At 47.0% G+C, this 26803-nt stretch overlaps 1 protein-coding gene across 3 annotated transcripts; it reads right to left on the bottom strand.

The window, feature by feature from the left end:
- Window positions 1-9234: 9234 nt before the first annotated feature.
- Window positions 9235-19059, bottom strand: Znf436 (zinc finger protein 436). Of its 3 annotated transcripts, none has more exons than XM_047566838.1 (4): window positions 18554-19059; window positions 17148-17240; window positions 16266-16392; window positions 9235-13673 (listed from the first exon to the last, which is right to left on the bottom strand). In XM_047566838.1, the coding sequence occupies exons 2-4, from the start codon at window positions 17178-17180 to the stop codon at window positions 12421-12423; spliced, it is 1413 nt and encodes a 470-aa protein (XP_047422794.1). In that variant the 5' UTR covers window positions 17181-17240; window positions 18554-19059; the 3' UTR covers window positions 9235-12420. The 3 variants fall into 3 exon arrangements, with proteins under 3 accessions (XP_047422794.1, XP_047422802.1, XP_047422811.1); XM_047566846.1 differs by lacking the exon at window positions 18554-19059 and adding an exon at window positions 16624-16847 and having other exon boundaries at window positions 17148-17568; XM_047566855.1 differs by lacking the exon at window positions 17148-17240 and having other exon boundaries at window positions 18554-19058.
- Between the last annotated feature and the right edge of the window lie 7744 nt (window positions 19060-26803).

Raw genomic sequence — 26803 nt, 5'->3', positions numbered from 1 at the left:
GAGCTCCTATTATGTGCTGAATGTTTTAGATATGCTACTGCTGACCCTTAGGTGGAACCTGAAACCTTAGTAATACTATCCCATTTTATTGAGGAAACAAGACTTGGAGAGGTTGAAATATTTGCTCAGAGCCACACTACACTGACCTAAGACTCAAATACAAACCTGTGTAACTCCAATGTTATTTCAATAAACTACTTTCAACCAGAGTTCCAGTGTTGGTAGGCTTGTAGAGGTATATATATTTTTATCAGCCAAAAAAATCATGATAAAGCTGGGTACAAAAGCAGCTACTTGTAATCCCAGCTACTTGGGAGGCTCAAGCAAGAGGATTCTAAGTCTGTCTTGCCAGCCTGGGCAACTCAGAGAGACCCTGTCTCAAGAAAAATAAAAAGGGCCAGGCACGGTGATGCATGCCTGTAACCCCAGCGGTTTTGGAGGCTGAGGCAGGAGGATCACGAGTTCCATGTCAGCCTCAGCAGTTTAGTGAGGCCCTAAGCAACTCAGTGAGACCCTACTTCTAAATAAAATACAAAAAAAGGAGGGGGCTGGATATGTGGCTCAGTGATTAAGTGCCCCTGAATTCAATCCCTGGTACTGATAAATAAATAAATAAATAAATAGGACAGGTGATGCAGTTTAGTGGTAGAGCAACCCCTGGCTTCAATCCCCAGTACCACCAAAAATATTCAATTAAATGGAAAATTTCAGAAATAAATAATTCACAAGTTTTAAATAAATTTTATTATAGTGTAATTGTTCTTTTATTATAGTTGTTATTGTTAATCTCTTACTGTGTCTAATTTATAAGTTAAGCTTTATGATAGATATGTATGCATAGGAAAAAACATGTAGGGTCCAGTACTATCCATGGTTTCAGGGATGCACTGGGCATCTTGGAACATAGCCTCCATGAATAAGGGGGATTCTATCTGAAATTAACAAAATTGTCTTCATAAGGTTTCAACTCTGGAAGAGCAACTCTTTGGGGTAGGTTTGTTAGAATAGAAATTTTTCGTAAGATCATATGGATGTCATGATCTTCATTAACACTTGTTAAGCCCTTAGCACATTATCTCATTTAATGCTCAGGATTTATGAGTCAAGTACCAAGAGGTATCATCTCCCTTCTGTATGTGAAACTAAGGCTCAAGTCAGAGCTGAGACCCAAACTCTGGTGTAACTCCAGATTTTGTTCTCTTCATTATCATGCTACTGGCCAGAAAAGATTAATCAAAACCAATAAGGTTAGGGCTGGGGCTGTAGCTCAGAGGCAGAGCTCTTGCCTAGCACGTGTGAGGCACTGGGTTTGATCCTCGTCACCACATAAAAATAAATAAAGGCATTTAAAAAAACAGTAAGATTAAACCTCCCTCATTTTAAGCCTTCCTATTTCCAAACCTGCTGCTTGTAGTCTGGTTTCTGAAATTCTTTTTGTTCTTAATTTGTTTTTATGAGTTTTCTTCTTAGATTCTGTTGAGGGATCATGGGAAAAACAGAAAAAGAAGATGGAAAAGTGAGCTCGCCTTTTCAACCTTCCACTTCCCCAAACTCAAAAAGCAAAAATAAACTTTTAAGGTCCAGTTAGAAGAGACAAATCCAATTTAAGAGCGCTGAACACGTGGTTGCAACATTCTCCATTCTGCAGCAGTGCCATTCCCTGGCAAATTATCACCAGGACCTCGGTGCACCCATCCAATGAACTGAATTCTGCAGCCGTTTTAAAGGGAGAGGCCCAGGAGGCAGTGGTAGATGTCACCTAAGTTCCAGAAATCACACCCTAGGAGATAGTTGTATGTAACTCCACTGAGTTCTAATGTGTGTGTGGGTAGTACTGGAATGGAACCCAGGGACACTTGACCACAGCTACATCCCTTGCCCTTCTCATTTTTTATTTTGAGGCAGGTCTTGATAAGTTGCTGAGGCTGGTCTGGAATTTAGGATTATCCTGCTTCCTCCTGCTAGCATTATAAGAGTACAGCACAGCACTGTGCCTAGCTTAAAGTCTGGTAGAGTTCTATGGTAAATATTATTACCCATATTCAAATATACAAGTTAAACATACAGTTCCACAAATTGGACTCTACAGGGATTATGAGTCTGTTTCCAAAATCAGTATGGTGCCAGAGTGATTATAGCATTCAGTATAACTCTCATGTTTTGGAAATTCAATAAAACATTCAATAAAACATTAACATTTTATAAATAGACTGCATATATAGCTAAGTTCTCATTACTCTTCAGTTAAAATACTCATTAGAAGTAGGGGTGTGTGCTATCTAATCATCATTAGAATCACCGTGATAGCTTATACTCAGTTTTCCCACTTACAGAGAGTTTCAAACCCCAGATCTCACTGGACATCTGCTGCAACTGGACATCATGAAACGTGGAGCATCCTTCACCCTGTGACCCTTCTCTTGGTTCTTCTCTGGGTTCCACAGTACCTCCTTCTAGGTCCTCACCTCTACCATTCATTGTCTGCTGGTGTCTCCAGAATTCCATCCTTCCATACGGTTCTCACACTCTATCAGGTCATTTCATTCCTCTACACGATTTTCACTCCTACTACCATTTCCATACTAGCTATTTCCATTTCTCTTTTTCTTCTTCTCCTTCTTCTTCTTCTTCACCAGGCATTGAACCCAGGGGTGTTTAATCATTGAGCCACATCCCCAACCCTTTTTATATTTTATTTGGAGACAGGGTCTCACTAAATTGCTTTAGAGCCTCGCTAAGTTGCTGAGGCTGGCTTTGATCTTTCACTCCTCCTGCCTCAGCCTCCCAAGTCGCTGGGATTAAAGGGGTGCACCACCCACCAGGCTCCCATTTCTCTATCACAGCATCACTTCATGTCCTGAGCTCTGGACTCCTATTTTGAAATGCCTGCTGGGCATATGAATACCTGATTGAATTAGTCTCTAAATGTCTCATCTGCCCCACTCAACCCACTCATTGAGCTCCATCCCCTCTGCCTGCCTGGTGACGGCCTCCACCGCGCCATCTGCTGCAGCACCTTTCCATTTGCTCTTCAGTACATTAAGTGCCTAGAATGCTTTCCCCAGATATCCTGGCAACTCATTTGGAAAGCCGTTCAGATGGCACCTTTTTAAAAAAATCATTATTTTTTTTTGCAGTGTTGCAGATAAAATCCAGGGCCTCATGCATACTAGGCAAGCACTCTACAACAGTTACACCCCAGCCAGAATGGCACCTCTTTATATGATCACCTTCTCTAAAAATAGTCCCCATTCACTCCCCTTACTTTATTATTTTTGTATTACCAGGAATCAAACCAAGGGGCTTGTGCGCGCCAGGTGAGTGCTCTACAACTGAGCTACATTCCCAGTTATTTACAGACAGGGTCTCGCTAAGTTGCAGAGGTTGAGCTTGAACTTGTGATCCTCCTGCCTCAGCCTCCTGAGTAGCTGGGATCACTGGTGAGAGCCACTGTGCCCTGTCCCCTGTTCTTCTTCATTGCACTAGTTGCCACCTGATATATGTCACTATTGTCCAGCTCCTCCACCATCACATATCTCAACACGGGCAGACTCTTGGTCTTGTCCAGTTTTATGCAGGAACAGAAGTTGGTACTCAACAGATTTTTGTTAAATAACTCAGCTGGTGGTCTTTATCCCCATCCCACTCTTCTTTGTGTGTTCTGGTTCCACCAATAGCTACTTATCTATCCAACAAATCACTCACCTCAGAAATCTGAATTTCACAGGTCCTTACTCTTTTATGTGGGGGGTGGGTAGGAGGGGTCCTGGGGATGAAACACAGGGCTTTGTGCACGCTAGGCAAGTGCTCTGCCACAGAACTACCTCCAGCAGCGTTTTTATTCTTCATCATAAATCACTCATGGAGGTGTTTGCTAGTTAACCTGGGACCTGAACTGAAGTAAGAGTAGAAAGGGAGGCCTGCCCACCTCTCCTGTTTTGATTCTGTGCCATTCTAGGAGGGTCCTTGTGTCCACATGTGGCAATCCCTGCAAGCCCCAGGGGTACACACCGGCAGCTTGATCTGCACTCAAGAGAATGAACCTGAGGAAGAGTCTTGGAAGTAGGCTGTTTGTTTAAGCAAAGAATTCCAAGTTCTTCTCCACTTGGAGTTTGTGATCAGAAGGAGTGGAGAGGAGGATCCCTGCATGGGCACGTTCCAGTGGCCCCCTGGAAAAGGTAGAACTAGGAGAGGGTCACACCAGGGCTTTCTAAAGAGAGTGGCCCAAGTCGGGCATGGCAGTGCACACCTGAAATCCCAGCCTCTCAGGAGGCTGAGGCCAGTTCAAAGCCAGCCTCAGCAACTTAGCAAGGCACTAAGCAACTTAGTGAGACCCTGAGTTAAAATAAAACATAAATGGGGGGATGAGGCTCAGTGGTTAAGTGCCCCTGGGTTCAACCTCTGATACCAAAAAGAGAGGCCAGGGAGGATGTGTTCAAATGGAATGAAGTCCAGAAAATTTGCTTCTCCCCTCACTTCCCAGAAACAGAAGATGGAAGTTACATGCTTCAAGAGCTCAGTGTGGAAATTTAGAAAAACTTGGATAAAAATTCTATCAGAACACTACTTTTCATAAAAAATTGTTGGTTCTTTGGAAGATACTATTAAGAGAATGAAGAGTTTCTCAAAAGACTGTAAATGGAACCCATATGACCCAGCTATACCACTCGTTGGTATTTATCCTCAAGACTTAAAGTCAGCATATCATAGTAATACATGCATATCTATATTTTCAGCAGCATGACTTACAATAGCCAAATTGTGGAACCAACCAGGTGTCTGCCACAGATGATTGGCTAAAGAAAATGTGGTATATAAACACAATGAGGTTTTAATTCAGCCATAAAGAAAAATGAAATTATGTCATTTGCAGGAAATGGACAAAACATTATGTTAAGCAAAGTAAGCCCAATGCAGAAAGTCAAGGTTCATGTTTCCTTTCATATGTAGAAGCTAGAGAGAACAAAGGGGGGAAAGGGGGCAGGGTTTGTGAAAATAGAAGGGAGACCATTAGAATAGGAAGGGGATAGGGGGAGGGGGATGAGGAGACTGGGGAATGAAACTGACTAAATTATATTGTCATATTGAGTCAAGTACAAATATGTAGCAATGAATTCCACTACTATGTATAATTATAATGCATCAATAAAAAACTACTGTGAGATTTAAAAAAATAAAAAGGGAAGAAAGGAGAATGAAGCCAGGCATGGTGGCACACACCTGTAATACCAGCGGCTTGGAAGGCTGAAGCAGGAGGATTGTAAATTCAAGGTCAGCCTCAGCAACATAGTGAGGCTCTAAGCAACTTAGTAAGATCCTGTCTCAAAATAAAACATAAAAAGGGCTGAGAATGTGGCTCAGTGCTTAAGCACCTCTGGATTCAATCCCCAGCTCCAAAAAGAAAAGACAGAAATATTTGCAAATCATTTACCTATTAAAGGATTTGTGTCTAAGAAAAGACAGTCTTTTAAACAAATGATGCTAAGAGAACTGGGTATCCATATATGTAGAAAAATGAAACTCGATTCCTATTTCTCACCCTGCACAAAAGTCAAATCTAAGTGGATCAAAAACCCAGGAATTAGAGCAAAACCTTTGCAACTTCTAGAAGAAAACAAAGTCAACACTGCAACCTGTAGGCACAAACATTAACTTCCTTAATAAGACTCCTAAAGTTCAAGAAATAAAACCAAGAACCAATAAGTGGGATGACATCAAATTAAGAAGTTTCTGCACAGCAAACAATTAAGAACATGAAGAGAGAGCCTGTAGAATGGAAGAAAATCTTTGTCCCTACTCTACCAACAGAGGATTAATATCCAGAATACAAAAAGAACTCGAAAGATTTAACAATAACAAAACAAATAACCCAATCAATAAGAAAATAAATTAAACAGACATTTCTCAAAAGAAATACAAATGACCAGAATGAGACGGACATTATTACCCTCTATACATGTATGATTACACTACCGGTGCGACTCTGAACCATGTTCAGCCAGAGGAATAAGCTGTGCTCCATTTGTGTACAAAGTGTCCAAATGCATTCATATAGTCATGTATAACTAATTAGAACAAAAAAATTACAAATGACCAACAAATATAAAAAAAAAATGTTCAACATCCTTAGCAACCAGGGAAATGTGAATCAGAACTACACTGAGAGTTCATCTCACTCCAGTTAGAATGGCAGCCGTCAATCATACAAACAATAGTAAATGTTGGTAAGAATGAGGAGGAAAAGGAACACTTATATGTTGTTGGTTGAGCAGTCAATTAGCACAACCGCCATGGAAATCAGTATGGAGCTTCCTCAAGACTAGAAATGGTGGGGTACAGTGGTACACACCTATAATCCCTGCAACGTGGGAGGCTGAGGCAGGAGGATCACAAGTTTGAGGCCATCCTGGGTAACTTAGCAAGACCCTGTCTCAAAATAAAAAATAAAAAGATCTAAGGATGTAGCTCAATGGTAAAAGCTCTGCTGGTTCAATCCCACCCCCGCAAGAAAAAAATAACACTAGAAATGAAAGTACCATGTGACCCAACCATTCCACTCCTTGGTATTTATTCAAAAGAACTAAAATCAGCATCCTGCAGCAAAACATGCATATCAATGTTTATAGCAGCGCAATTCACAATAGTTAAGTTATGGAACCAGCCTAGGTGTTCATCAGCAGAAGGATGAAGAAAGAAAATGTGTATAGATACGTGATAGAGTTATGATCAGCTATAAAGAAGAATGAACTTATGTCATTTGCTGGTAAATGGATGGAACTGGAGAACATCATACCAAGTGAAATAAGCCAGACTCAGAAGAGTCAAACGTTTTCTCTCATATGTGGATGCTAGAGATAAAAAAAAAGAACAAAAAAAGATCCCATGACAATAGAATGGAGAACAGCAGAGGAAGGGGATCAGATCAAGGAAGAGACAGAAGGGAAGGAAAGGGGAAGTACTGGGGAATGACATCAACCAAATTATGTTATGTGCACCTGAACCATATCGCCGTGAATTCCACTTTTATGAAAAATTACCATGTACCAATTTAAAAAATAAATAGTAACCAGTAAAGGAAGGAAACTGGGGAAGGAAGATATGCTGGGAAATGAAATAAAGCAAATTAAATAGTGTGCATGTGCAAATATATCACAACAATCCCATCATGTATAATTATAATGCACCAATAAAACACATTTTTTAGAGGATTTGTGTCCAAAATATATAAAGAACCCTCAAAACTCAATAAAAATAACAAATGATCCAAAACTTCCATTAGATTCATAAAGGAATTCGAATCCTCCCCAAATATTATTAATCACCTGTTTATATACTAGACTTGGAGAATTCAGATTAGCCAAATGCCAGACTAAAACACTGGGAGCTTAGAATCCTGCCCAAGCTCCTTGAATTGGGAACGCGCCATGCAACACGGGTCAGAGTTATAGAGAAAGCCCATTCCTAGATAGGCTTTGGAAGGTCAGTGACAATGACTCATCATTATTAATACAGGAGCAGTCAGATGTGCACCTGTCCTTGTCCAAGCTTTAAGGGAAGGTCCTGATGGGTCACATAACCTCTTCCTCTTGCATGAAGTCCCACCAGACGCACCAATGACGGAACTTTTTTAGTTCTTTCGTGAGTAGCTTGGGTTGGTGATAAATCAGAAATAATCACCAGCCCTACTAAAAGGGAGAGAGAGAATGAATGAATGAAGGTGTATATTTTCTTCTCTTATTTATTCACAAAATACTTGTTGCCTACCTACTCCAGGTCAAACATCGGCTAGAGGCTGAAGGTACATTAGTGATCAAGACACAGTAACTTCTTCAAGGGTATTACAGGTTAGTAGAGAAGACAAAAAAAGTAAACAGGTAATTACAAAATAGGGATACAATACTTTGGGATAAAACCAAGAAAAATACTTCAGGAACACCTGGATCTGGTCTTGTGGAATCAGGAAAGTTCTGCTGGAAAAAACCAGGTTGGAGACCTGATGAATGAGAAGGAGCTGGCCTGAAGGAGGATGGACAGAGGCATTTGGGTGCTGCAAGGGCAGGAAAGTGGGGGAGAACTGAGGTGGGGAGCCAGGTCTTGGACAAACTCCTCATAAATCACACCAGAGGAGCTTTGGTGTTTGCTGTGGGCAATGGCAAGCACAAGATGATTTTATTTTTAAGTTCTTGTTTTTTTGCAGTGCTGGAGATTAAACCCAGGACTTCCAGCTGGCAAGTGCCCTACCACTGAGCTACACCCACCCCGCCCCCTTCTTTGTGTGCTGGGGATTGAACCAGGGGTACTTTGCCACTGAACTACATTCCCAGTCCTTTTTGAGACAGAATTACTAAATTGTTTAGGCTGGCCTTGAACTTGTGATCCTCCTGCTTCAGCCTCCAGATGCACCACACCTGACCTCTACCCTTTTTAAATCTCCTTCACCCCACCCCCTCAGTGCTGGAGATGAAATTTAGGGGCTTGAGAGGGTTTTACACAGAAGAGTGGCATAAAGGCATTTGTCCTTCAGAAAGATCATTAGAGCTCCAGTAAGAGAGAAGAGACAGGGATCAAACTAGAGGGGACTCATTAGGAGGTGGTTTCAGTAAGCGAGATGTGGCCCCAGTGACAGCCTGTGTAGTTGCTAGTATTCTGAGTCCCATTATCTCATTTAATCTTTGAACTCAGTGAAGTAGATATAATAGATATAATTTCCTATTTATGGATGGGGAATTCAAGGACCAGGAAAGCTAAGTAATTGCCCAAAGTCACTTGGTAAGTGGTGGCAGTAGAGAGGAGTCAACAGACAGATTTGTATGGACAGGACTGGATGGCTAATGACGCAGCTGATATTCATTACTGATTTGGGGAGAGAGGCTAAAGGCAGGAGTTAAGGAAATATGCAAGGGCCTAGCTTGGTAACTAGGCAATGACTGAGTTAGGAACTACAGGAGGAGCTAGGAGTGGGGGGAGAAAGCAGCAAGTTAAGTTTGGGGTTTGATTACAGCTGTGAAATTCAAGGTGAGCTGGGTGCAGCGCAAACACATGTGATCCCAGCAACTCGGGAGGCTGAGGCAGGAGGATCACAAGTACAAAGCCAGCCTCAGCAGTTTAGCAAGGCCCTAAGCAATTCAGTGAGACTCTGTTTCAAAATAAAATATAAAAAGGGTTGGGGATGTGCTCAGTGGTTAACCACTGTGCCTATCGACAAGTAAGTTTTTAAAAACATTTGATAAAATTTGTTCTTTTTTCCAATTCTTGGTTATAGGGTTGATTAATTCCTTTTTTTTTTTCCGTATTTGTATTCTGCCCCTACCTTGCCTAGACTGGCCCTCCATTTAAAAAGAAAGATTTCATAAGAGAAAATGACTTGTAATATTAAAGTTGTGGCCACACCCTAGTAATACATAGTCACTGCCTTGGGCACACTTGCTCCAGTGTTGTGAAGAGACAACCTTCCTGTCCATGAGAGAATGTTGCTCTGGGAACCCAGTCCTAGCTCAGCAGAGTTTGTGTTAGTCTCCTTAATGCCTACCCCCAAAATGTCTGAGAGCAACAAGACCTTCTCCCATTTTTCCTTTTTGATGTTTTTCCTCTTCCTTCAAAGTTAATGAGTCATCCATACCAAGTACTTCCATGTCGCTTTTGCTACCTGCATAACCTTCGCAGGAAACAGGTTTCCCTTCACAGGTTTTACGCACCTTCTCAAGATATGGCAACATCTAGAGGGCTCAAGACACTACGCCCCTGGCTCCCCAACAAGAACATCTGTACAGAGGGTCTGCACACAAAAGCATCAATGTCAAGATGGTCATGCCCAAATTTAATGAATCTGATGAAAAGCCCGTATGTGCATCCGTGCCAAATTATTGAAATAATCCTCAGCTGTTTTGATTTTTAAAATTGTACTTTTAATTATAGAATATTGTTAGGATAATACAGATGTCAATCAACACTAGGATAACTGTGACCAATACCGTAAGGAAAATGCTCTACAGACTTACTTGCTCATTCACTCTCCACATCCACAGAAAACAGGCACAGGGTGTTCAAGTGCAGAAGCAGCCAGGGACTTGAGAGCAGAAGCCAGGCAAACACCATTAGCCAAGAGGGTCTGATGCACGACTTCTACACCCAGTTCAGCACAGCAAAGGGCAGCAATTGGCAGAAAGAGGAGATGGGGCCATGTGGCACTTGCCCGTTTAACTTCCCCACTGGAGCACACGTGTGTGGAGAGACGGGTGGGCACTCAGAGCTTTTCTTGAGCCCTTCACCTCTAAGAAGCCAAAGGTGGCAGCAGGATCAGGTTGGGGTGAGGTAAGAACAGGGAAAGGGAAGAGCGTGAGATACAGTTAGGATGAGAGACGCTGACTTCTCTGCCCCACTCCCAGGGTGACACTTGGAGTGTCTCAACGCTGCACCAGGAGAACGCTGAAATCATTAAAACCATCAGCAACATTGATACAGGAGAAGACATATGTGAGTTTAGTTACCAAGAACATACAAGTCACCCAACAACTAAAATAGGAATATGCACAGTCTGCTAGATTTTGTATAGAACAAAAACCATGCTGCCTTTCCCACGTTTGTTTTACATACGAGTGGCAATATGAAGAAAGCCCCTTGGAGTGGTTTTTCATTTTGTTTCATTTTTCATTTTGAGGTTGTGTCATTTTCAAGCAATGTAATTCCACAGCTGTGGGTCACGATAACTCACATAGTATAGTCACTGCCCAAGAGAGACCAATGGCTCCTTTAACACCAAGTCCCAAAGAGATTTGGCAAAAACATTTTTTTCAAATGTTACAACATTCACAAGAGAGCATGGCAGAAACACACTGGGGCCCTCCCTCTCAAAGGACAAGGCGTTCCTTATTCCGGCCCCACCTCCTGGGCGCTAGTTCCTTCCCATCCCCCACAGACTGGGTGAAGTATCAATATTTGGGTTATTTCTTAATTCCTACTTGGACTGAGAGATGGGAAACGAATACTACTGGGCTTAAATCAGGCCAACTCTTATTTTAACCATTTCTATCTGTAGGTGGGGGGGGGAAACACATTCCTACCTTATTAATTCCTTCTGACTAGGCCAAAGAGGTCTTCATTGCCATAGAAGATAATTCAGTCTGAGAAGAGGACAATCAACCTTTTTGTCCAGTCGTTATCTCTGATTGATGGACACATACAATCAGATGGACACATACTGAGCTCTACACAAACTTTACAGGACAGTGCACACATAAGCACTAGTATTTAAATTTTTTTCCATAAGAAATGAAAGAGAAAGGACATTTCTCACATTGGAGTTATGTCTGTAGTTCTGTCACATAATCCACATCACCCAAGAACATGCTAATTCTTTGCAAATTCAGTTACCACTATTAGAAAAACCAAAGGAGTACACATTTCACTGTACAGACATGCCCTTAGCAAGCTAAGATAAACACTAGATGTGGCCCTATCAAGCCCTAGAGTTAGTGTAGGAAGAATTGATCTGAAAGGTTGGGGGGAGGGATACAGACCCCACCTAGACGCCTTAGGAAGGGGCTCTGCACTTCCTTCCGGGTAGCAGACGCTCCGCCTGCTCCTTTCGCTCCATCACTTATAGTCCTATCTTTCCTTGAAGATATTTTCCCTACAACGTTCCCTACAATGATTTCCAAAGAAAATTCATAAACCTGATTCATGACAATTACAACAGTGGGCATCTCTTGCTAAAGTCCCCCACCGATAATGGGTCCTTGGTCCTCAAATCCGTGTCTCATTTTTCCTTTCACACTTGTGTCTTCGGTTGTGTCCCAAAGACACGAGCTTCAAACAGGTTCATTAGAAACAATGAGAGGGAGAAAAGGTACGATCGTGTCCTTCATCATGCAGAATCCTGCTCTCAGGAAGAAGAAAGATACAGATGTGGGAGTGACTCCAGGGAAAGCCTCTGCAGGGAAGAAGGGTGTGCCCTCTACTCTGGTGTGTGAACAGGGTGGCAACTCAGACCACGTCTGGTGGCCTTCTCCAGAGCAACCCTGACCACCCTATGACGTCCGCATTTCCCCTAGCAGAGATTTTGGGCCCTGGATCGGAGAAGTAACCTTTAAAGATTTAGTCCAATCCCAGGCCTGAGCATTCACCAGCTTTTGTCCCTGGTCTTCAGAGTTCCAGCTACTTGCAGGACTGGATTTGATGAAGTAATCCATTCATATTGAGTGAATAAAAATTGAGTAAATAAAAGCCTCTCTTCCGGAGGAGGGGATAAAGTTCCCAGAACTGTGGGTCTGAATTTCATAGGGGCAGTCTTCCTGGATGTTCTATTTGCAACCCACAACCAGGAAAGTCGGCAGGGTAGAAGCAGCTCGGCCTCAAGCCAGCTCACGGGTGTCAGCTACAAGTACTTTCAAACTAATCACCGCGCAGTCGTAGTTACAGGACCTAGTCGGTGTGAACTCTCTTGTGTTTAATAAGGGCCGAACTCCGGCTGAAACTCTTCTCGCACTCGGTACACTCGTAGGGCTTCTCGCCTGTGTGGACTCTCTGATGCGTGATGAGGTTGGAGCTCTGGGTAAACCCTTTGCCACACTGCACGCACTCGTAGGGCTTCTCCCCGGTGTGCGTCCTCTGGTGTTTGATGAGATCCGACCTTTCGCCAAAGCTGCGCCAGCACTCGTTGCACTCGTAGGGCTTCTCCCCGGTGTGGATCTTCTGGTGCGTGATGAGATGAGAGCTGCGGCTGAAGCTCTTCCCGCAGGCGTTGCACTCGTACGGCTTCTCCCCGGTGTGGGTCCGCTGGTGCTGCACCAGGTGGGAGATGCGGCTGAAGTTCTCCCCGCACTCGTTGCAGTGGTACGGCTTCTCCCCGGTGTGCGCCCGCCGGTGCCGCACCAGGTCGGAGTTCTGACTGAAGTTCTTGCCGCACTCGTCGCACTTGTAGGGCCTCTCGCCCGTGTGCACGCGGTAGTGCTTGATGAGATCCGACCGCTCGCTGAAGCCCCGGCCGCACTCGTTGCACTCGTAGGGCTTCTCGCCCGTGTGCGTCCGCTGGTGCTGCGCCAGGTGAGAGCTGCGGCTGAAGCTTTTGCCGCACTCCTCGCACTCGAACGGCTTCTCGCCGCTGTGCGTGCGCTGGTGCTGGATGAGGTGGGACAGCCGGCAGAAGCTCTTCCCGCACTCGCTGCACTTGTGCGGCTTCTCGCCTGTGTGGATGGTCTGATGCTGGATGAGGTGCGAGCTCCGGCCGAAGCTCTTGCCGCACTCGCTGCAGTCGTAGGGCCGCTCCCCGGTGTGCGTGCGCTGGTGCTGGATGAGGTGCGAGCTCCGGCTGAAGCCCTTTCCGCACTCGTAGCACTTATAGGGCCTGTCTCCCGTGTGCGTCTTCTGGTGGCGGTTAAGGTCCGAGATCTGACTGAAGGCCTTTCCGCAGTGGGAACATATGTGGTAGCGGATGCCCGCCGCGCCCTCTTTGTGCACCAGCAGGTCGGTGACTTGTTGGAGAGGATAGCTCACCCACTCTTCTGCTGTCAAGTCGCCCCACTGTCTTTCCGACCTGTCCCCGCTTCCGAAGGCCTCTTCACCGTCAGCATTTTCCTCGGCGTTCCCAACAGGCCTTTCGGATGTGGTCCCAAATTCCACATCTTCGCTGATCTCTTGCTTTGGATTCACTTCGTTCTCGCTCCTGATCTCGAAGTCTGTAATAAAGTGTACAGGATGAGATGGGGAATGCACCGCGGCCAGGTACTACACCAGGTTCTTCACAGGCATTACTTCATTTATGATCGCAGTCATCCTGAGACATCCAAGACCCTGAGAGTGAGCAGCTTGCCCACAGTCCCGGCACTAAATGGTAGGGCCGGGATGTTAGATAAAAGGTTCACGCCTTGGTGAGGGTGGCTCAGGCCTACAATCCCAGCCACTTCGCAGGCTGAGGTGGCAGGATCACAAGTTCCAGGCCAGCTTCAGCAATATAGCAAGGCCCGAAGCAACTCAGGAAGACCCTGCCTCAAAATAAAATAAAAAGGTCTGGGGGTGTAGTTCAGTGGTAGAGTGCTTGCCTAGCATATGTAAAGCCCTGGGTTCAATCCCTAGTACCGTAAAAAGAAAATTAAGAAGTTCAAAATGTCCTCTATTACTACAGTTAATGGTTCTTTATGAAAACTGTACATATTTCTGGTGTTTTGGAAGATTAAAAACAACTATTCACATAACATATAAAAGACTAAATTAGAATTTCTAAAGGCCCAGAGCCTGGATATTTTTTGTATGTACACATTTTAACTTGTCAGGTTTTCATCATTACCATCACATAATATTTACTAAGAAGAATCTACTAGGTTGATATGAAGAAAAATGAATTTTGAGTTATCTGTGCCATATCTTAGTTGACAGAAAAAGTGACTGCCAAATGTCACTTGCTACTTTCCAGTGGCCTTTTTAAATTAAAATAGATGTGGGAACATTGGAGAAGGCAAAAAAGATGTCTGACTGAAAACAGTCTTGTTTTGGGGGGGGGGGGGGGCTAGGAGTGGAAGCCCGGGTCTCACTGAGCTGCTCCCCAGTCCTGCATCAGAACATTCTCAGCACTGACTGACTATATTGCATGGGTAAATGTATAGTTCTCAAATGAAAATCAAAAACCACAACCAAAATTCTCAAAGGAATTTTCTACAAACACTGAATTTTCCCAACTGTGTTTTGTTTGTTTGTTTGTTTGTTTGCTTTTGGTACCAGGGATTGAACTCAGGGGTGCTTTACCACTGAGCCACATCCCCAGCCTTTTTTTATATTTTATTTAAAGACAGGGTCTTGCCGAATTGCTTAGGGCCTAAGTCGCTGAGGCTGGCTTTGAACTCACGATCCTCCTGTCTCAGTCTCCCAAGCCACCGTGCCCAGGTCTACTGGGTTTCTTAGTATACTTTTCAGAAAAAGGTTAGTATACCTACTGCTGGGAGAAAAGGGACCACAGATAAATTAGTCTGGTAAATGGTGCATACACTATTCTCTCATCAGAAATTCACAATGTCTGATAACATATTAAAGATTCTGAGGAGTCCTGAGATAAAGAAGGCTTGCAAACATTATTTAATCCTCTCCCAAACTTATTTGGAAAAGAAACCAGTTTCTTCTTTCTTTCTTGGTTTGTTTGCTTGTTTTTGGTGCTTCTGTCCTTCTAATAAGCACTCCTTGGACTAGGCCAATTTAAACTATTTAAGATTCTCATTTCTTGTTTATGTTGTATTGAGTGAAATATCTGGGTAAAAGACATGAGTAGGTAACATTATTTATGGTTGATTTTCTATAGAAGGGATCAAAACAACTTGGGACTTCAGAGAAAGTTCTAGTTAAGAAGGAAAGTCCAAGTTAAGAAGGAAACCGTCAAGTTGTCTTTTGTGCTGAGAAAAGACATGGGATAAAGCTTTTTAAAAAAGGAATTCATTCTAATGAATGGCAGATGACCTAGTGTACCATACACACTTGCTAACTTCTGTCAAGTTCTAACAGGAGACAAAGTGAGTCAAAAGACTGTTCAGTTCTTGGATAAATTATTTATTCTAGTTACACCCAGACCAAAATACAGCTAGGAGGGAAAACAGATTTGCATACCATTAAAAAAAAAATGGGGACTGGAGCTACAGCTCAGTGGTAGAAGCACTTGCCTAGCATGTGAGATGCCCTGGGTTCCATCCCTAGCACTGCCAAAGAAAAAAGACAGACAGGCAAACAGACAAACACAATGAAACCGCCTCCACTAATAGAATTTGTGATCCCACTATTTCAGGATTCTTCTGGAACATTTCACATACTCACTCTGAACATCTTTAGACAAGAACTTATTCAGACAAAGAACCTGAGGCAAGACTGGGGCTCTGAAGCCAAAACAAACAGAAACGGGTGCTTCTGCCCTCCCATGAACCTAGCTTAGACTCCCTCATCTTCCAGTGCCCTAGAGTAAAAGCACCATTTACAGGGGCATTCATATCCTGGCAAGCACCATTATGCCAGACCTGTTTGGTCAGGGATCTGTACAAACAGGCTGGAGAATGGCAAATGACTCAAGACACAAGAAAACTGAATGTTTCTAAAATGGGCAGAAACTTTTTTTTTCTTTTAGACAATATGATCTGAATGTTTCCACATTCGAAGATCTGCCTGAGCACTCAACTCAAGCCACTATCCAATTAAATGACGTAAAAATCAAACAGCTAGGCTCTGTTGGAAACGCTAAGCCATTTTGACATAGTTTCAGAAATTCTAGGGTGAAGAAAGGTAGAATCCTTACTCACCTAATGAGACAACATTTCCATAATTCTCCTGCATAACATCCCTGTAAAGGTCCCTTTGTGTAGGATCCAGAGGTCTCCATTCTTCCCGGGTGAGGTACATGGCCATATCTTCAAATGTCACAGGTGCCTGAAATCACACAATGCTTCCTCACTACTCGGTATCAAGGAGGTTAGTACCAGTTTTTCTTCTTGAAACTAGAGACATGGTTGGGAATGTTGAGGAAGCAAAAAGCATTAAGTCTGCTCTGTAAAGTCCAAAGAAGAAATCAACAAGCAAGAAAACAGATGTGGCAACAAAACAAAAACGAACTGCTCTGGTTCCATAGCTAGATACCCCTGCCCTACTCGGGGACCTTACCCTCTAGCCTTGCCTTTCTGAGAACACAGATAGCAATTCCATCACTCCATTGCTTTACAGACAATGTTCCTCTTTTCTTGAAATATCTTTCTCAGATTAGTGAAACACTGCCATTCATTATGGTTTTCTTCGATGTCCCCCTCCTTCTGCTCAGCTCCGCCCTCGGATGCTCCAGATAGAATTAATCACTCCCACTTCTGTTTCCACACCACAGCACTTTGTTGCTACGGCAAATACAGCACTTATCACGTTGTATCACGGTTAACCGGATGCGCCTTTCTCCCAACAGACTGTGAGCAGGCGGGGTAGCTCCCGTCCTGTCCATCTTTAATCTCCCCACATTTAAAGGCATACAGCTGGTATTCAATACATGCTTGTTTGCGGGTGTATTAGCCCAGTCGTAGGCCCCTGGAGGTAGAATACCGAAGCGAACGAATTACTAACCCCAGGGATTTGCAGAGCGGAGAAATGCCGGACGAGGTGGCTAAGCAGACGCAAGGTCCGAGAAACCACCCCCGGCTTACCTGAGACCCTGCCATGAGCAGGGTGGCTGCCATCTCGGGCACAAGGGTTGGCCTCCCGGGAGAGAGAGCAGGAAAAGCAGCCAGCGGACAGCGCTGAAGGAGGCGAAAAGCAGGGCGTGAGGCACGGCAAACAGGCCCTGCCCACTCCCCAGGGCTGGAGTTAGTTCTGGCCGCAAGGCGGACGGGGAGGGCCTTGGACCAGGGCCGGGTCACTCTCCTCCCTGACCCCGGAGCATGACCCGCCCTCTGAGTCTCCACCACCACCGGGTGGAAGCAATGCCAGAATCGACTAGGACAACCCCAGGGTGGTCCCTCCCCAGCTGAGGGTCAAGCAGATGCTGTCTCAGGGAGAAGGCTCCTCAGCCCAGCCCACAGAACGCCTCTGCTCTTCCATCTCGAGGCTGGGTCCTTTCCGGCAGCTGCCTCAGCCAATCAGCGAGCGAAACTTGCAAGACACTCTGCCAATCAGATGCCGAACTCTTGGCCCGCCTCCTGCAGCGTGGCCGAGCCCCTCTATCACGCCTGCGCCTGCGCCTGCCCGCTGGCCTGCCGGGACTTGGAGTTCCACTCCCGCGTACAAAGGCCGGTCAGAGGCCAAGAGCCGAGGAGGGAAAAGAACAAAAGGGTGAAGGAGGGAGCGCGTCCTCCTAGCCAGGGTGGAATATTTCCCGCTTCCTTCTCTTGGAGACCACAGCCCGATTAAGCTAGGGATGTTGCCTTGCTTTTCTCCACGTCCCTAGAAACCCTCTTGAGTCACATCCTATTATCCGCGAAGTCGGACTTAATTTAGCTGCTGGCCTGTGCTCACTTCCGCAGGGATTATCCCTCTTTTGACAGCACCAGCCAGAGTGAAAAACAGTAGCCGCCCACTCCCCCGGGGAGGCCGCGCTGGAACTTTGAGCCCCGCCTACGCACTACACTTCCCAGCAGCGGCGCTCGCAGCCGGCACGCATGCAGACTACATCTCCCAGCAGCGCATGCGGCACTCGCACCCTGCGCACACGCAGACTACAACTCCCAGTCGGCCCGGTGCCACTTTTCCTGCCCGGGAGTGCGGTCCGCGGCGGAGCCTGGGGTGTGCGGGCTCCGGCGCTGTTAACCCTGTCGGGGCATCCAGCCGCGTCCTTCTAAAGAGGGCGCCCGTTGAGAGGCGAGAAGCGAAAACCCTGAAGGAAAGCAGAAGCAGGGATGAGGACAGGGCGTGTGAGGAGGAGAAAGGCAGGCTCCCGGGAGAGGGCGGTCCTTATCATCCTGGAGGGTCTGTCTGCTGAAAGGGTTTCTGGAGGCCTCGCTCACCGAGGGGACCCTGGGCCTCTGGGAGCCTGATCCCGGCGGGTCCTCAGGATGCTAGCAGTCATTGTGAAGGTAGGAAACTGAAAAGCCGGATTGGGGACGAACAGACTTACCTCCTGACCTGCCAAAGATCCACTAGATCGCCGGCTTCAAGATTCAAGAGGCCTCAAACAGATCTCAAAGCCGCAGTTTTCCTAGACCTCTGATGTGCGGAAAGATTCTGGCGGTCACTGGCAGATTCCGGAGATCTCAGACCCACGGGTCGACCTCGAATCCGTAGACTTGCAGGCAAAGCCCAAAAATCGTTGGCTGATACCAAAGACTTCAGTGAACCAGGGGCTCATAGGCCGATCTCCGAGGCCACAACAACTGGCCAAGAAGCACCTCCCGCTGCTAAGCTGCGTTCAGCTGGAGTTCCTCCGAACGGAAGGATTTGCAGCCTTCCCTTTCCCCAGCCAGGATGAGGGAATTAGACAATGGAAGTGGAGCACTAGGCAAAGCAGGCATTCTGCATGGGGAAGCGCTCCGAGCTCTCTGTAGCCTTGGAGAGGGAAGTGATGGAAAAAGAATATAGCAGCTTATTAGGGACTCCCACCCTCTTCAAGTTATAAATATCCCCAGAACCTTGGCTACGTGCCCGGAAGCCTGTTGTCTCTAACTGTACAGGAGACTTCTCTGCCTGGGCTGGGAAAGGGGCTTTTCTTTTGTTTTGCAGATACATCCACCCACTGAGGGACTTGAATTTTTTTTTTTTTTTTTCTTAACATGACTCCAGGCCATGCTTTTATTACTGAGTGTCCTGTTCCCGGTGCCCAGTTATTTATGGTTAAATTACTCAAGTGTCTAAAAAGAACTATTAGGACCCTACCCAGGCATAATGCAACATCTCCCACTCCTCCTCCTCTTCCCACCCCCAACTGTGGGGCTAGGGATTGTTTAAATGCCACAGAGTTGTACCATCCTGCCCCATCTAAAATTTTAGATCTGAACACCAAAGGAGTTGGAATCCTGGAGAGTTTCCCAAGAGGCAGCATCCCTAGAGGGTGGGCACCAACGTCAGACAGATCTGGGTTGGAGTCCAGGCTGCATACCAGAAAGTCATTGCTCTGTCCTGACTCATTTCCTTTTCTGTAAAATGGGAATAGTTGTGAGAACTGAGATGACTTAGAGCAGTCCACACACAGCCCTCAGGTGATAGCTGTGATTATTAATTCAGACTTTGGTGGCAGGGGAAACTTCCACGAAAGGCCCATGAGTATATTCAGTGGCCTTGAAGATCTGGAAAAATTAAGAGTGGCTCAATGGTTATGAGCATCTGGCCTTACGCTCCCATTGTGTTCCTGCTGGAAATTCAGACTAAAGTGGGCCAGTGGTGGGTTCAAGATGATGCTGTGTGCGCCTACTAGAGCAGAGGTACTCGGGGCTGCCAACTGTCGCAGACCTAGCAAGCTGGGGCCCCACACTCAAGGAAACCTCTCCTCTAGGTCAGGAGTCAATAACCAGACTGAAGCAGCGGAGAGGTGCAGGCTTGTTAGAAACTGCAGGTTTCTAACTGGGCATAAGGTGAGCGAGGGCGGGTCTGCCCAGCAGCCTCCCTTTTCATCCATTCTCGGCAGATTGCTTTGTAAACTTTCTTAGCCGCACCCCGCCCCCCTCCCTTTGCTCCAGTGCTTTAAGCCCTTCTTTGTCCTCTTGCTGTTTCTTTTATTCCTCAGGACTGCCTGGGGGCAGGACGACTCTGGAGCCCAGCTTGGCTGCTCGCCTCCTTCTGAGTAAGAGCTTTTTTCTGTCTTCACCTGGGACCCTCCAGAGGGTGGAGGAGAGAGGCTGCCAGCAATGGAAAGCATGACTGCATCTGGAGCCCCTGGGGGGCATGGGGAAGAGGGGGAGGGAGGAAAGACAGGGGCTGGAGGTCTTCCTGTTGCAGCCTTCAGCTGGAATCTGAGGGATGGGGTCACTGGAGGAGGAGGTGGCTTCCTGCTCCATTGTTCAGGACTTCAGTGTTTCCCAGGAATACCTACTGTATGCAGGGTTTCCAGTAACCACTTGGAAAGCCATGTTTGTTCCCATCATTCAGCAGAGGATGAACACCTACTGTGTGCAGAGGCTGCAGTACAGCTTATCACTGGGAAAAAGGGTCAGGAGAGCCATCTGGCCAGAATCTTCAGTTTAGGTTTTGACATCTCCAAATGAGGTTTTGCATTATGTTGGACACACTGTTTTTTGGTCAAAGACCCACCATGTATGTCCTTAAAACTTGTGCCTTCCTACCAGAACGCTGTGTCTGTGGTGCACTGTGAATTATTACGAATTAATAAATCTTTGTTATCTTGTGGGCAGCACAATTGTATTGCAGTTTTTTGATATCAGAAGTATTGTTAACTATTTAAAGCCATGCTTCAATGTTTGTATTCCTGTTTGTCAAATAGGGAACATCAAAAAATAGAAGTGACCTGGGCTTCTGGATTCCACAAGGAGTCAGGTCACGGGGGACACACTGACTTGCGAACAGTCACGAGGGGTGAGCTAGTCTGTACCCAGCTAGGGGCAGACTCCTAGCTGGGGGGGAGGGGAGGGAATTTCCCAGAGGAGGTGACATCTGAGCTGGCTTGCAAAGACTGTAGCAGTTTCTGGGAGGTGGAGAAGGTGGGAGGGCAAGCATTCCAGGCTTCAAGAACAGCATGTGCAAAGGCCCGCAGGCGTGAAAGGACAGACCATGTTCCAGAATGGCCAGGATAAGTTATGGCTAGAGGGAATAGTGTGCGGGTGGAGCAGCAGGGGGAGGAAGCAGAGTAGGGACAGTGTCTTATGTCCCCTTGCCTGCCTGCCTGTCTCTGCCCTTGGCTATGGATCAGCAAAGCTGGTGATGAGACACAGATGTGGGGTGGCCTGGGACAGGCCTGGGGTAGGAAGAGCAGATTGACTCTGTGGGAGGAAGGCTGACTGCAGAGGACTGGGAGGCTTTCTGACATCAGACATTTCTGTCAGTTTTTTCTCTGTAACAATATTTTCAAAAAGTATATACAATCGCTAACCTGGCACCTATAACACCAGCAACTTGGAAGGCTGAGGCAGGAGGATCACAAATTGGAGGCCAGTCTCAGCAATTTAACAAGACCCTTGGCAACTTAGTAAGACCCTGTCTCAAAAAAAAAAAAAAAAAAAAAAAAAAAAAAGGACTGGGGTGTAGCTCATTGGTAAAGTGCCCCTGGGTTCAATCCCCAGTACCAAAAATAAAGAAAATAAACAGTAGACAATTGCATTAATAATGTGCAACCCGCTTATTTGATATGGTCTAGCCTATTGAAAGACATCAAATGGGCCCATTTCATTCAGTCCTCCTCTGTGCCAGACACCGAACGGGGAAGCTGCCTCCCCCAGCCATGCCTGCGGAGCTGCTGGGGGAATAAATGTGAGGCCTGCAGAGGAGACCTTGGCGCAGAGCAGCCATCATCGCTGGGGAGGTGAAACATGGAGGCTGGCTGAAGTGAAGCCATATCTCATGGCTCAGAACCAGACAGAGCCTGGGTTCAAATCCAGCCTCTGTCTCCTTGGAACGAATTACTCTCTGAACCTTGGGTCCCTCCGCCTGTGAGGAGTGTAACAATACCCATTTGTAGAGACAAAGTACAGCAGCAGTTGCTCCAGGTGGGGGAAGGGAAAGCGAGGAGCTACTTCACTGTTTTGGAAGAGGAAAATTTTGGGAGCTTAGTTGCACAACAATGTGAATGTAGCTTACCACACTGCATGCTTAAAAATGGTTAAAACGGGTTGTGTTTGTTAGTGATGAGAACTTGGTATGGTGGTCTTGGACTCCTGGGCTCAGGTGATCCTCCCACCTCAGCCTCCTGGGTAGCTGGGATGTATACTTTTAAAGGAGTATAATAGTAGTGCCCTGGAACACGGGGTCAGAGATTAGGTGAGACAATGTGACCCACTCCCCTACACGCCTAGTAATAATAGTAGCTAATGTTTACTGATCGCTCCTTGTGTGGGGCAGGATTCTCAGTGCCTTCCTGGCGTTCACTTAATGAATCCTCAAAACAACCCCTGGAGCTAGCAGTGGTTATTATCACTGTTTTATAGACGAAAACTGGAAGTCTGGGTAAGCTGCATAGTGTGCCCAAGACACCCAGCTAGTCAATTCTCAACAGATACTATTGACACTGCCGGACAAAGAAGTATCAAAAGAACCTCATCATGAAGGTAGATGCAATGAGAGAAAGAGCTAGACTCATGGTAGATTCAGGGGTGGCAAGTTCACCGAGCTATGCGAGTCCTGGGGCACCATTCGTGTTGCCAGGGCATCAGAGGCTTCAAGATGCGCATCTGAGGTGAGCCTTGAGGAATGGGTGCCGTTCTGACCAGGGTGAGGAAGAAGCAGCGCAGATGGTGGTAGGAGGGAAGGTCCACTGGGTACTCAGGAAGAGAGCGAGTTCGTATATGAACACGTGAGCAATGTGACTCCACATCATGTACAACCAGAAGAAAGGGCAGCTGTACTCCACGTATGTATAATACGTCCACATACATTCTGTCACATATGAACGACAACAAAAACAAATAGAGCAAGTTTCCCCCATGGGCTGTAGCGCCAGGGGCAGCAGAGGTAGAAGACAAGTCACCAAGACAGGCAGAGGGTGAGGGTCCACCAGGGCAGTCACAGAACTAAAAGCTCCCAGGTCCCTCAAAAAACAAAAACAAAAAAACCCAAAAAACAAAAAACCAGAGGGCAGAAGGAGGTGAATTTTGCAAATCGAACCAAGAAGTCTGAGTTTGAGTGGCTCACTGATGGCGACGAGCTGAAGATAACCAGGAGAAGAGGAGGCTCCGCCATGCAGATGGGACAAGGAGTGTGCCAGATGGGAGCCCAGCAAGGAGGCTTCGCGCAGTCCTAGAAAGGAGAAGCCCTGAAAGGCCACATCCAGGGTGCTGGCCGGGGGAGGGTAGGAACAGGCAGACGCTGGAGACGGTAGCTGGTCAGGTGCAGAGGTGGGTCTGAGGACTGAAGCAGTGGACAGAAGAGAAAGCGGAAGGGACTGGGAAGGAGGTGTGAGTGCGTCTTCAGATGAGTTGTGTGGGGAGGGGCCACTTGGGAGGCACTTGGTGTCACAGCCTTGAACTGAGGGAAAATGAGGACGAAGACAGAGGTGACAGTGTGGGTGAGATTTCTAAGGAAGACCTCTGTGTGGCGTTCTAGGTTCCTGTAACCTTTTGAAAATACCTTTTAAATGGGGTCACAGGATCTTGTATGGGCTTTTCTGTTCTCGTGTGCTTTTGGCCAGAATGTCCCTATAAGGCCGTCCGTCCCCCATCCCAAGCATGTCACCTGTTTCGCCTCATCTAACCCTGTCCTTTTCCTCCGACAAGGGCACGCTGTCCCCTTCCCGCTGAAGCCGTCCTGGGTCGTGCTGGCCTGCGGTGGCGCACACTCTCAGGTTTGAGATGGAGGAGAAGATGTGGCTGAGCCTCGTATTCCAGCCAAGAGCGTGTGGAAGGCCTCTGTGCCCAGGAGGAGCACAGCCCGCCATGAGGACCTGGGCGGGGCCTGGATGGGCCCGGGCGGCTGGAGCACTAGGTGCGGGGCGAGGCAGAGGCCCGCCTGCCAAGCACAGCGGGGCGCAGGGAAGCTTCCAGGCGACAGGTGGAACAGGGAACTCAACACCCTCTGATCACCCTCAGATCAACTGTCAAAAGCTGATTCTGGAGCCAGGGCACGCCTGTTATCCCAGAGGCTCAGGAGGCTGAAGCAGGAGGACCTCAAGTTCAAAGCCAGCCTCAGCAACTTAGCAAGGCCCCAAGGAACTCAGTAAGACCCTGTCTCTAAATAAGATATAAAAAAGGTCTGGGGATGTGGCTCAGTAGCTCAGTGCCCCTGGGTTCAATCCTTAGTACCAAAATTAAATTAAATTAAATTAAAAAAGAAGGCTGACTGTGGTCCCTGGCAATGGAGGGCATGGGTAGAGGAAGGTCGCTGGGGAGGGGGCACACTTGTTGACGGACACAGTCTGGCCTGTTTATGCTTTTCTGTGTCCTTCTGTGAACCTAGACAAGGACCAACAGATGTGTGGAGTTGAGCTGGTTAGTTCTCTTGCTGTTTAATTTGACACATTGCCTTTGTAAGCAGGTTTTGGGGGGGCTATATAGTTGCTCCACTCACTCTGCTGAAATCCCTATGGAACACAGTGGAGATCAGACTGCCCCTGGGTACCACCTGTAAAAAACATCCCAAAGTAACCTTCATTGACATTAATTTGATAGTGGCTGCTATTTTTTTCTGCTATCGGTTTCTTCCTTTTGAGGGGGGTACTGGGCATTGAATCCAGGGACACTTAACCACTGAGCCACATCCCCAGCCCTTGTTTCTGTTTTATTTTGAGACAGGGTCTTGCTCAATTGCTAAGTGCCTTGCTAGATTGCTGAGGCTGGCTTTGAACTTGGGATCCTCCTGCCTCAGCCTCCAGAGCCACTGGGATTATAGGCGTGCGCCACCGTGCCCAGCTCTGCTGTTGGTTCTTAAACATTTGAATGGAGGATTAGATAATGCAAACACAAATCTAGATATCCATGCCTTTCCTACTCAAGAGTGCAGCCCATGGTCAGCAGCATCAGTATCACCTGGGAAGTTTTTGGGAGTGAAAAATCTCAGGCGCCACCACAGAGGCACTGAATCAAAATCTGTATTTTAGCATAATCCCCAGGAGGTCCCCCCTAATAATAAAGTTCATGGGGCACCTGGGTTTCTAAGCAGCATCCCTCTGCATTTCTGTGGACAAGATTCACACCTCCGATATGGCCTGTCACATCCCGCCTAGTATGACAGTCCCTGCCTATGGTTTTGAAATTTCCCCATCAGGCCATGAACTTCTGGAAGGCAGAGGCTGAGCTTTGTGTCCAGCTCTCGGTGTCTCAGTGTCAAGCACATCGACAGGAAGCCGAAGACTGGGGCCTCGGACCTGGCCTGCCTTTGGGAGCTGTGGGTGTTGCACCCTCTGTGGGAGAACCCCAGCCTTTCCCTTGGACCCTCCAACCCTGACTGCTTACGAGCTGGAGATGGTGGCAGATTCCTGTGCACAGTCTCCTTATGGGCTTCGTCTTCAGGAGGGATCCCAAGATGGGCAGAAGAGGATGCAACTGTTCCAGAGGGGCTGGTGCTCAAGGGGGTGAGGAGCTTGGGCTGTCAGTTCACCGCAGGGTGAGCCCGGGACCTCCACCTGTCACCCGGGAGGCAGCAGCAGTACTGCTTCCAGTTCTACGGGTCAGGAAGTGACTCATCGAGGTTAAGGGACTAGCCCAAGCTCCCGGAGTCCTTAGACTCCTGCACAGCATCCATTTTAGGTAAGAGAGGTAGCTCAGCCTGGGGCGGATGGAAGGCCAGGGACAGACTGAGGCTCAAAAGACCTGCTCCCAGGGGCTCTTCCAGAAATTTCCAGCTTTGCCTAGAGTTCTTATCAGCATGAGAAGCCAGCTGATGTCCTGAAGGGAGAAGCATGCTGGGGGCTGGGGAGATAGCTCAGTCGGTAGAGTGCTTGCCTTGTAAGCACAAGGCCCTGGGTTCGATCCCCAGCACCAAAAAAAAAAAAAAAAAAAAGGGAGAAGCATGCTGTGTTCTGCTGGCTTCCTCTGAAGTTCAGGCCACAGATGGAGCTGGGAGGAGCCCAGTGCCAGGGCTCGGGACCTCCACGGGGCTGTGGAAGTCAGGGGCACTGCCGTAATGCTCACCAAGAGAGCCTGCGTTCAGAGGGGCCATTCTCCACCTAGAGGGACCTGGTCTGGGGTCCTCCAAGGTCCCCTAAAACCAGCTGTGAGCAGGGAATAGCAGGGAGTTGGGGAAGAGACGCGGAGGAGTGGAGATGATCCTGCCCGGCGTGGGAGTCGTATCTCCCGGAGCCAAACCACACAGCAGCCATGTGAGGCTCTGGGGCCGGGAGATCTGTGTTGATCTCTTTTCTCGTTTACTTGTTTTTGATTCCCTGTGGTCCTGGGGATTGAACCCAGGGGTGCTCTAACACTGAGCTACAGCCCCAGACTTTTTATTTTTTATTTTTAAACAGGGCCTCACTAAATTGCTGACGCTGGTCTCAAACTTGAGATCCTCCTGCCTCGGCCTCCCAAGTTGCTGGGATTACAGGCGTGTGCCACCACACCCGGCCTCCCCTGGTATTTTTCAGTCCAGAAAAGGCTGAGATTCATGTGGGAGGGAAGGGACCGAAAGCAAAGGTCTGCTAGCCCACTGAGAGATGTGACCCTCAGCTCTGACGCTTCCACAGGAGTTCCACCAACAGATGGAACTGTACCCCAGCAAGGCTCCCTGTTCACCAATCATTATTAACAACTGATTACCAATTCGCATAAGGATTCTC

Source organism: Sciurus carolinensis, chromosome 1 (assembly GCF_902686445.1).
Source record: "Sciurus carolinensis chromosome 1, mSciCar1.2, whole genome shotgun sequence".
Classification (NCBI taxonomy): domain Eukaryota; kingdom Metazoa; phylum Chordata; class Mammalia; order Rodentia; family Sciuridae; genus Sciurus; species Sciurus carolinensis.
The sequence above is the reverse complement of the archived record's forward strand: the minus strand, read 5'-3'. Positions and strand labels throughout refer to the sequence as shown.

Coding starts and splice junctions, on each gene's coding strand:
- Znf436 (XM_047566838.1), bottom strand. CDS start 17,180: ATGGCAGCCACCCTGCTCATGGCAGGGTCTCAG. Junction 16,393..17,147: donor TGCTCATGGCAGGGTCTCAG/GTAAGCCGGGGG, acceptor GTGTGATTTCAG/GCACCTGTGACATTTGAAGA. Junction 13,674..16,265: donor TGGAAATGTTGTCTCATTAG/GTGAGTAAGGAT, acceptor ACTTTATTACAG/ACTTCGAGATCAGGAGCGAG.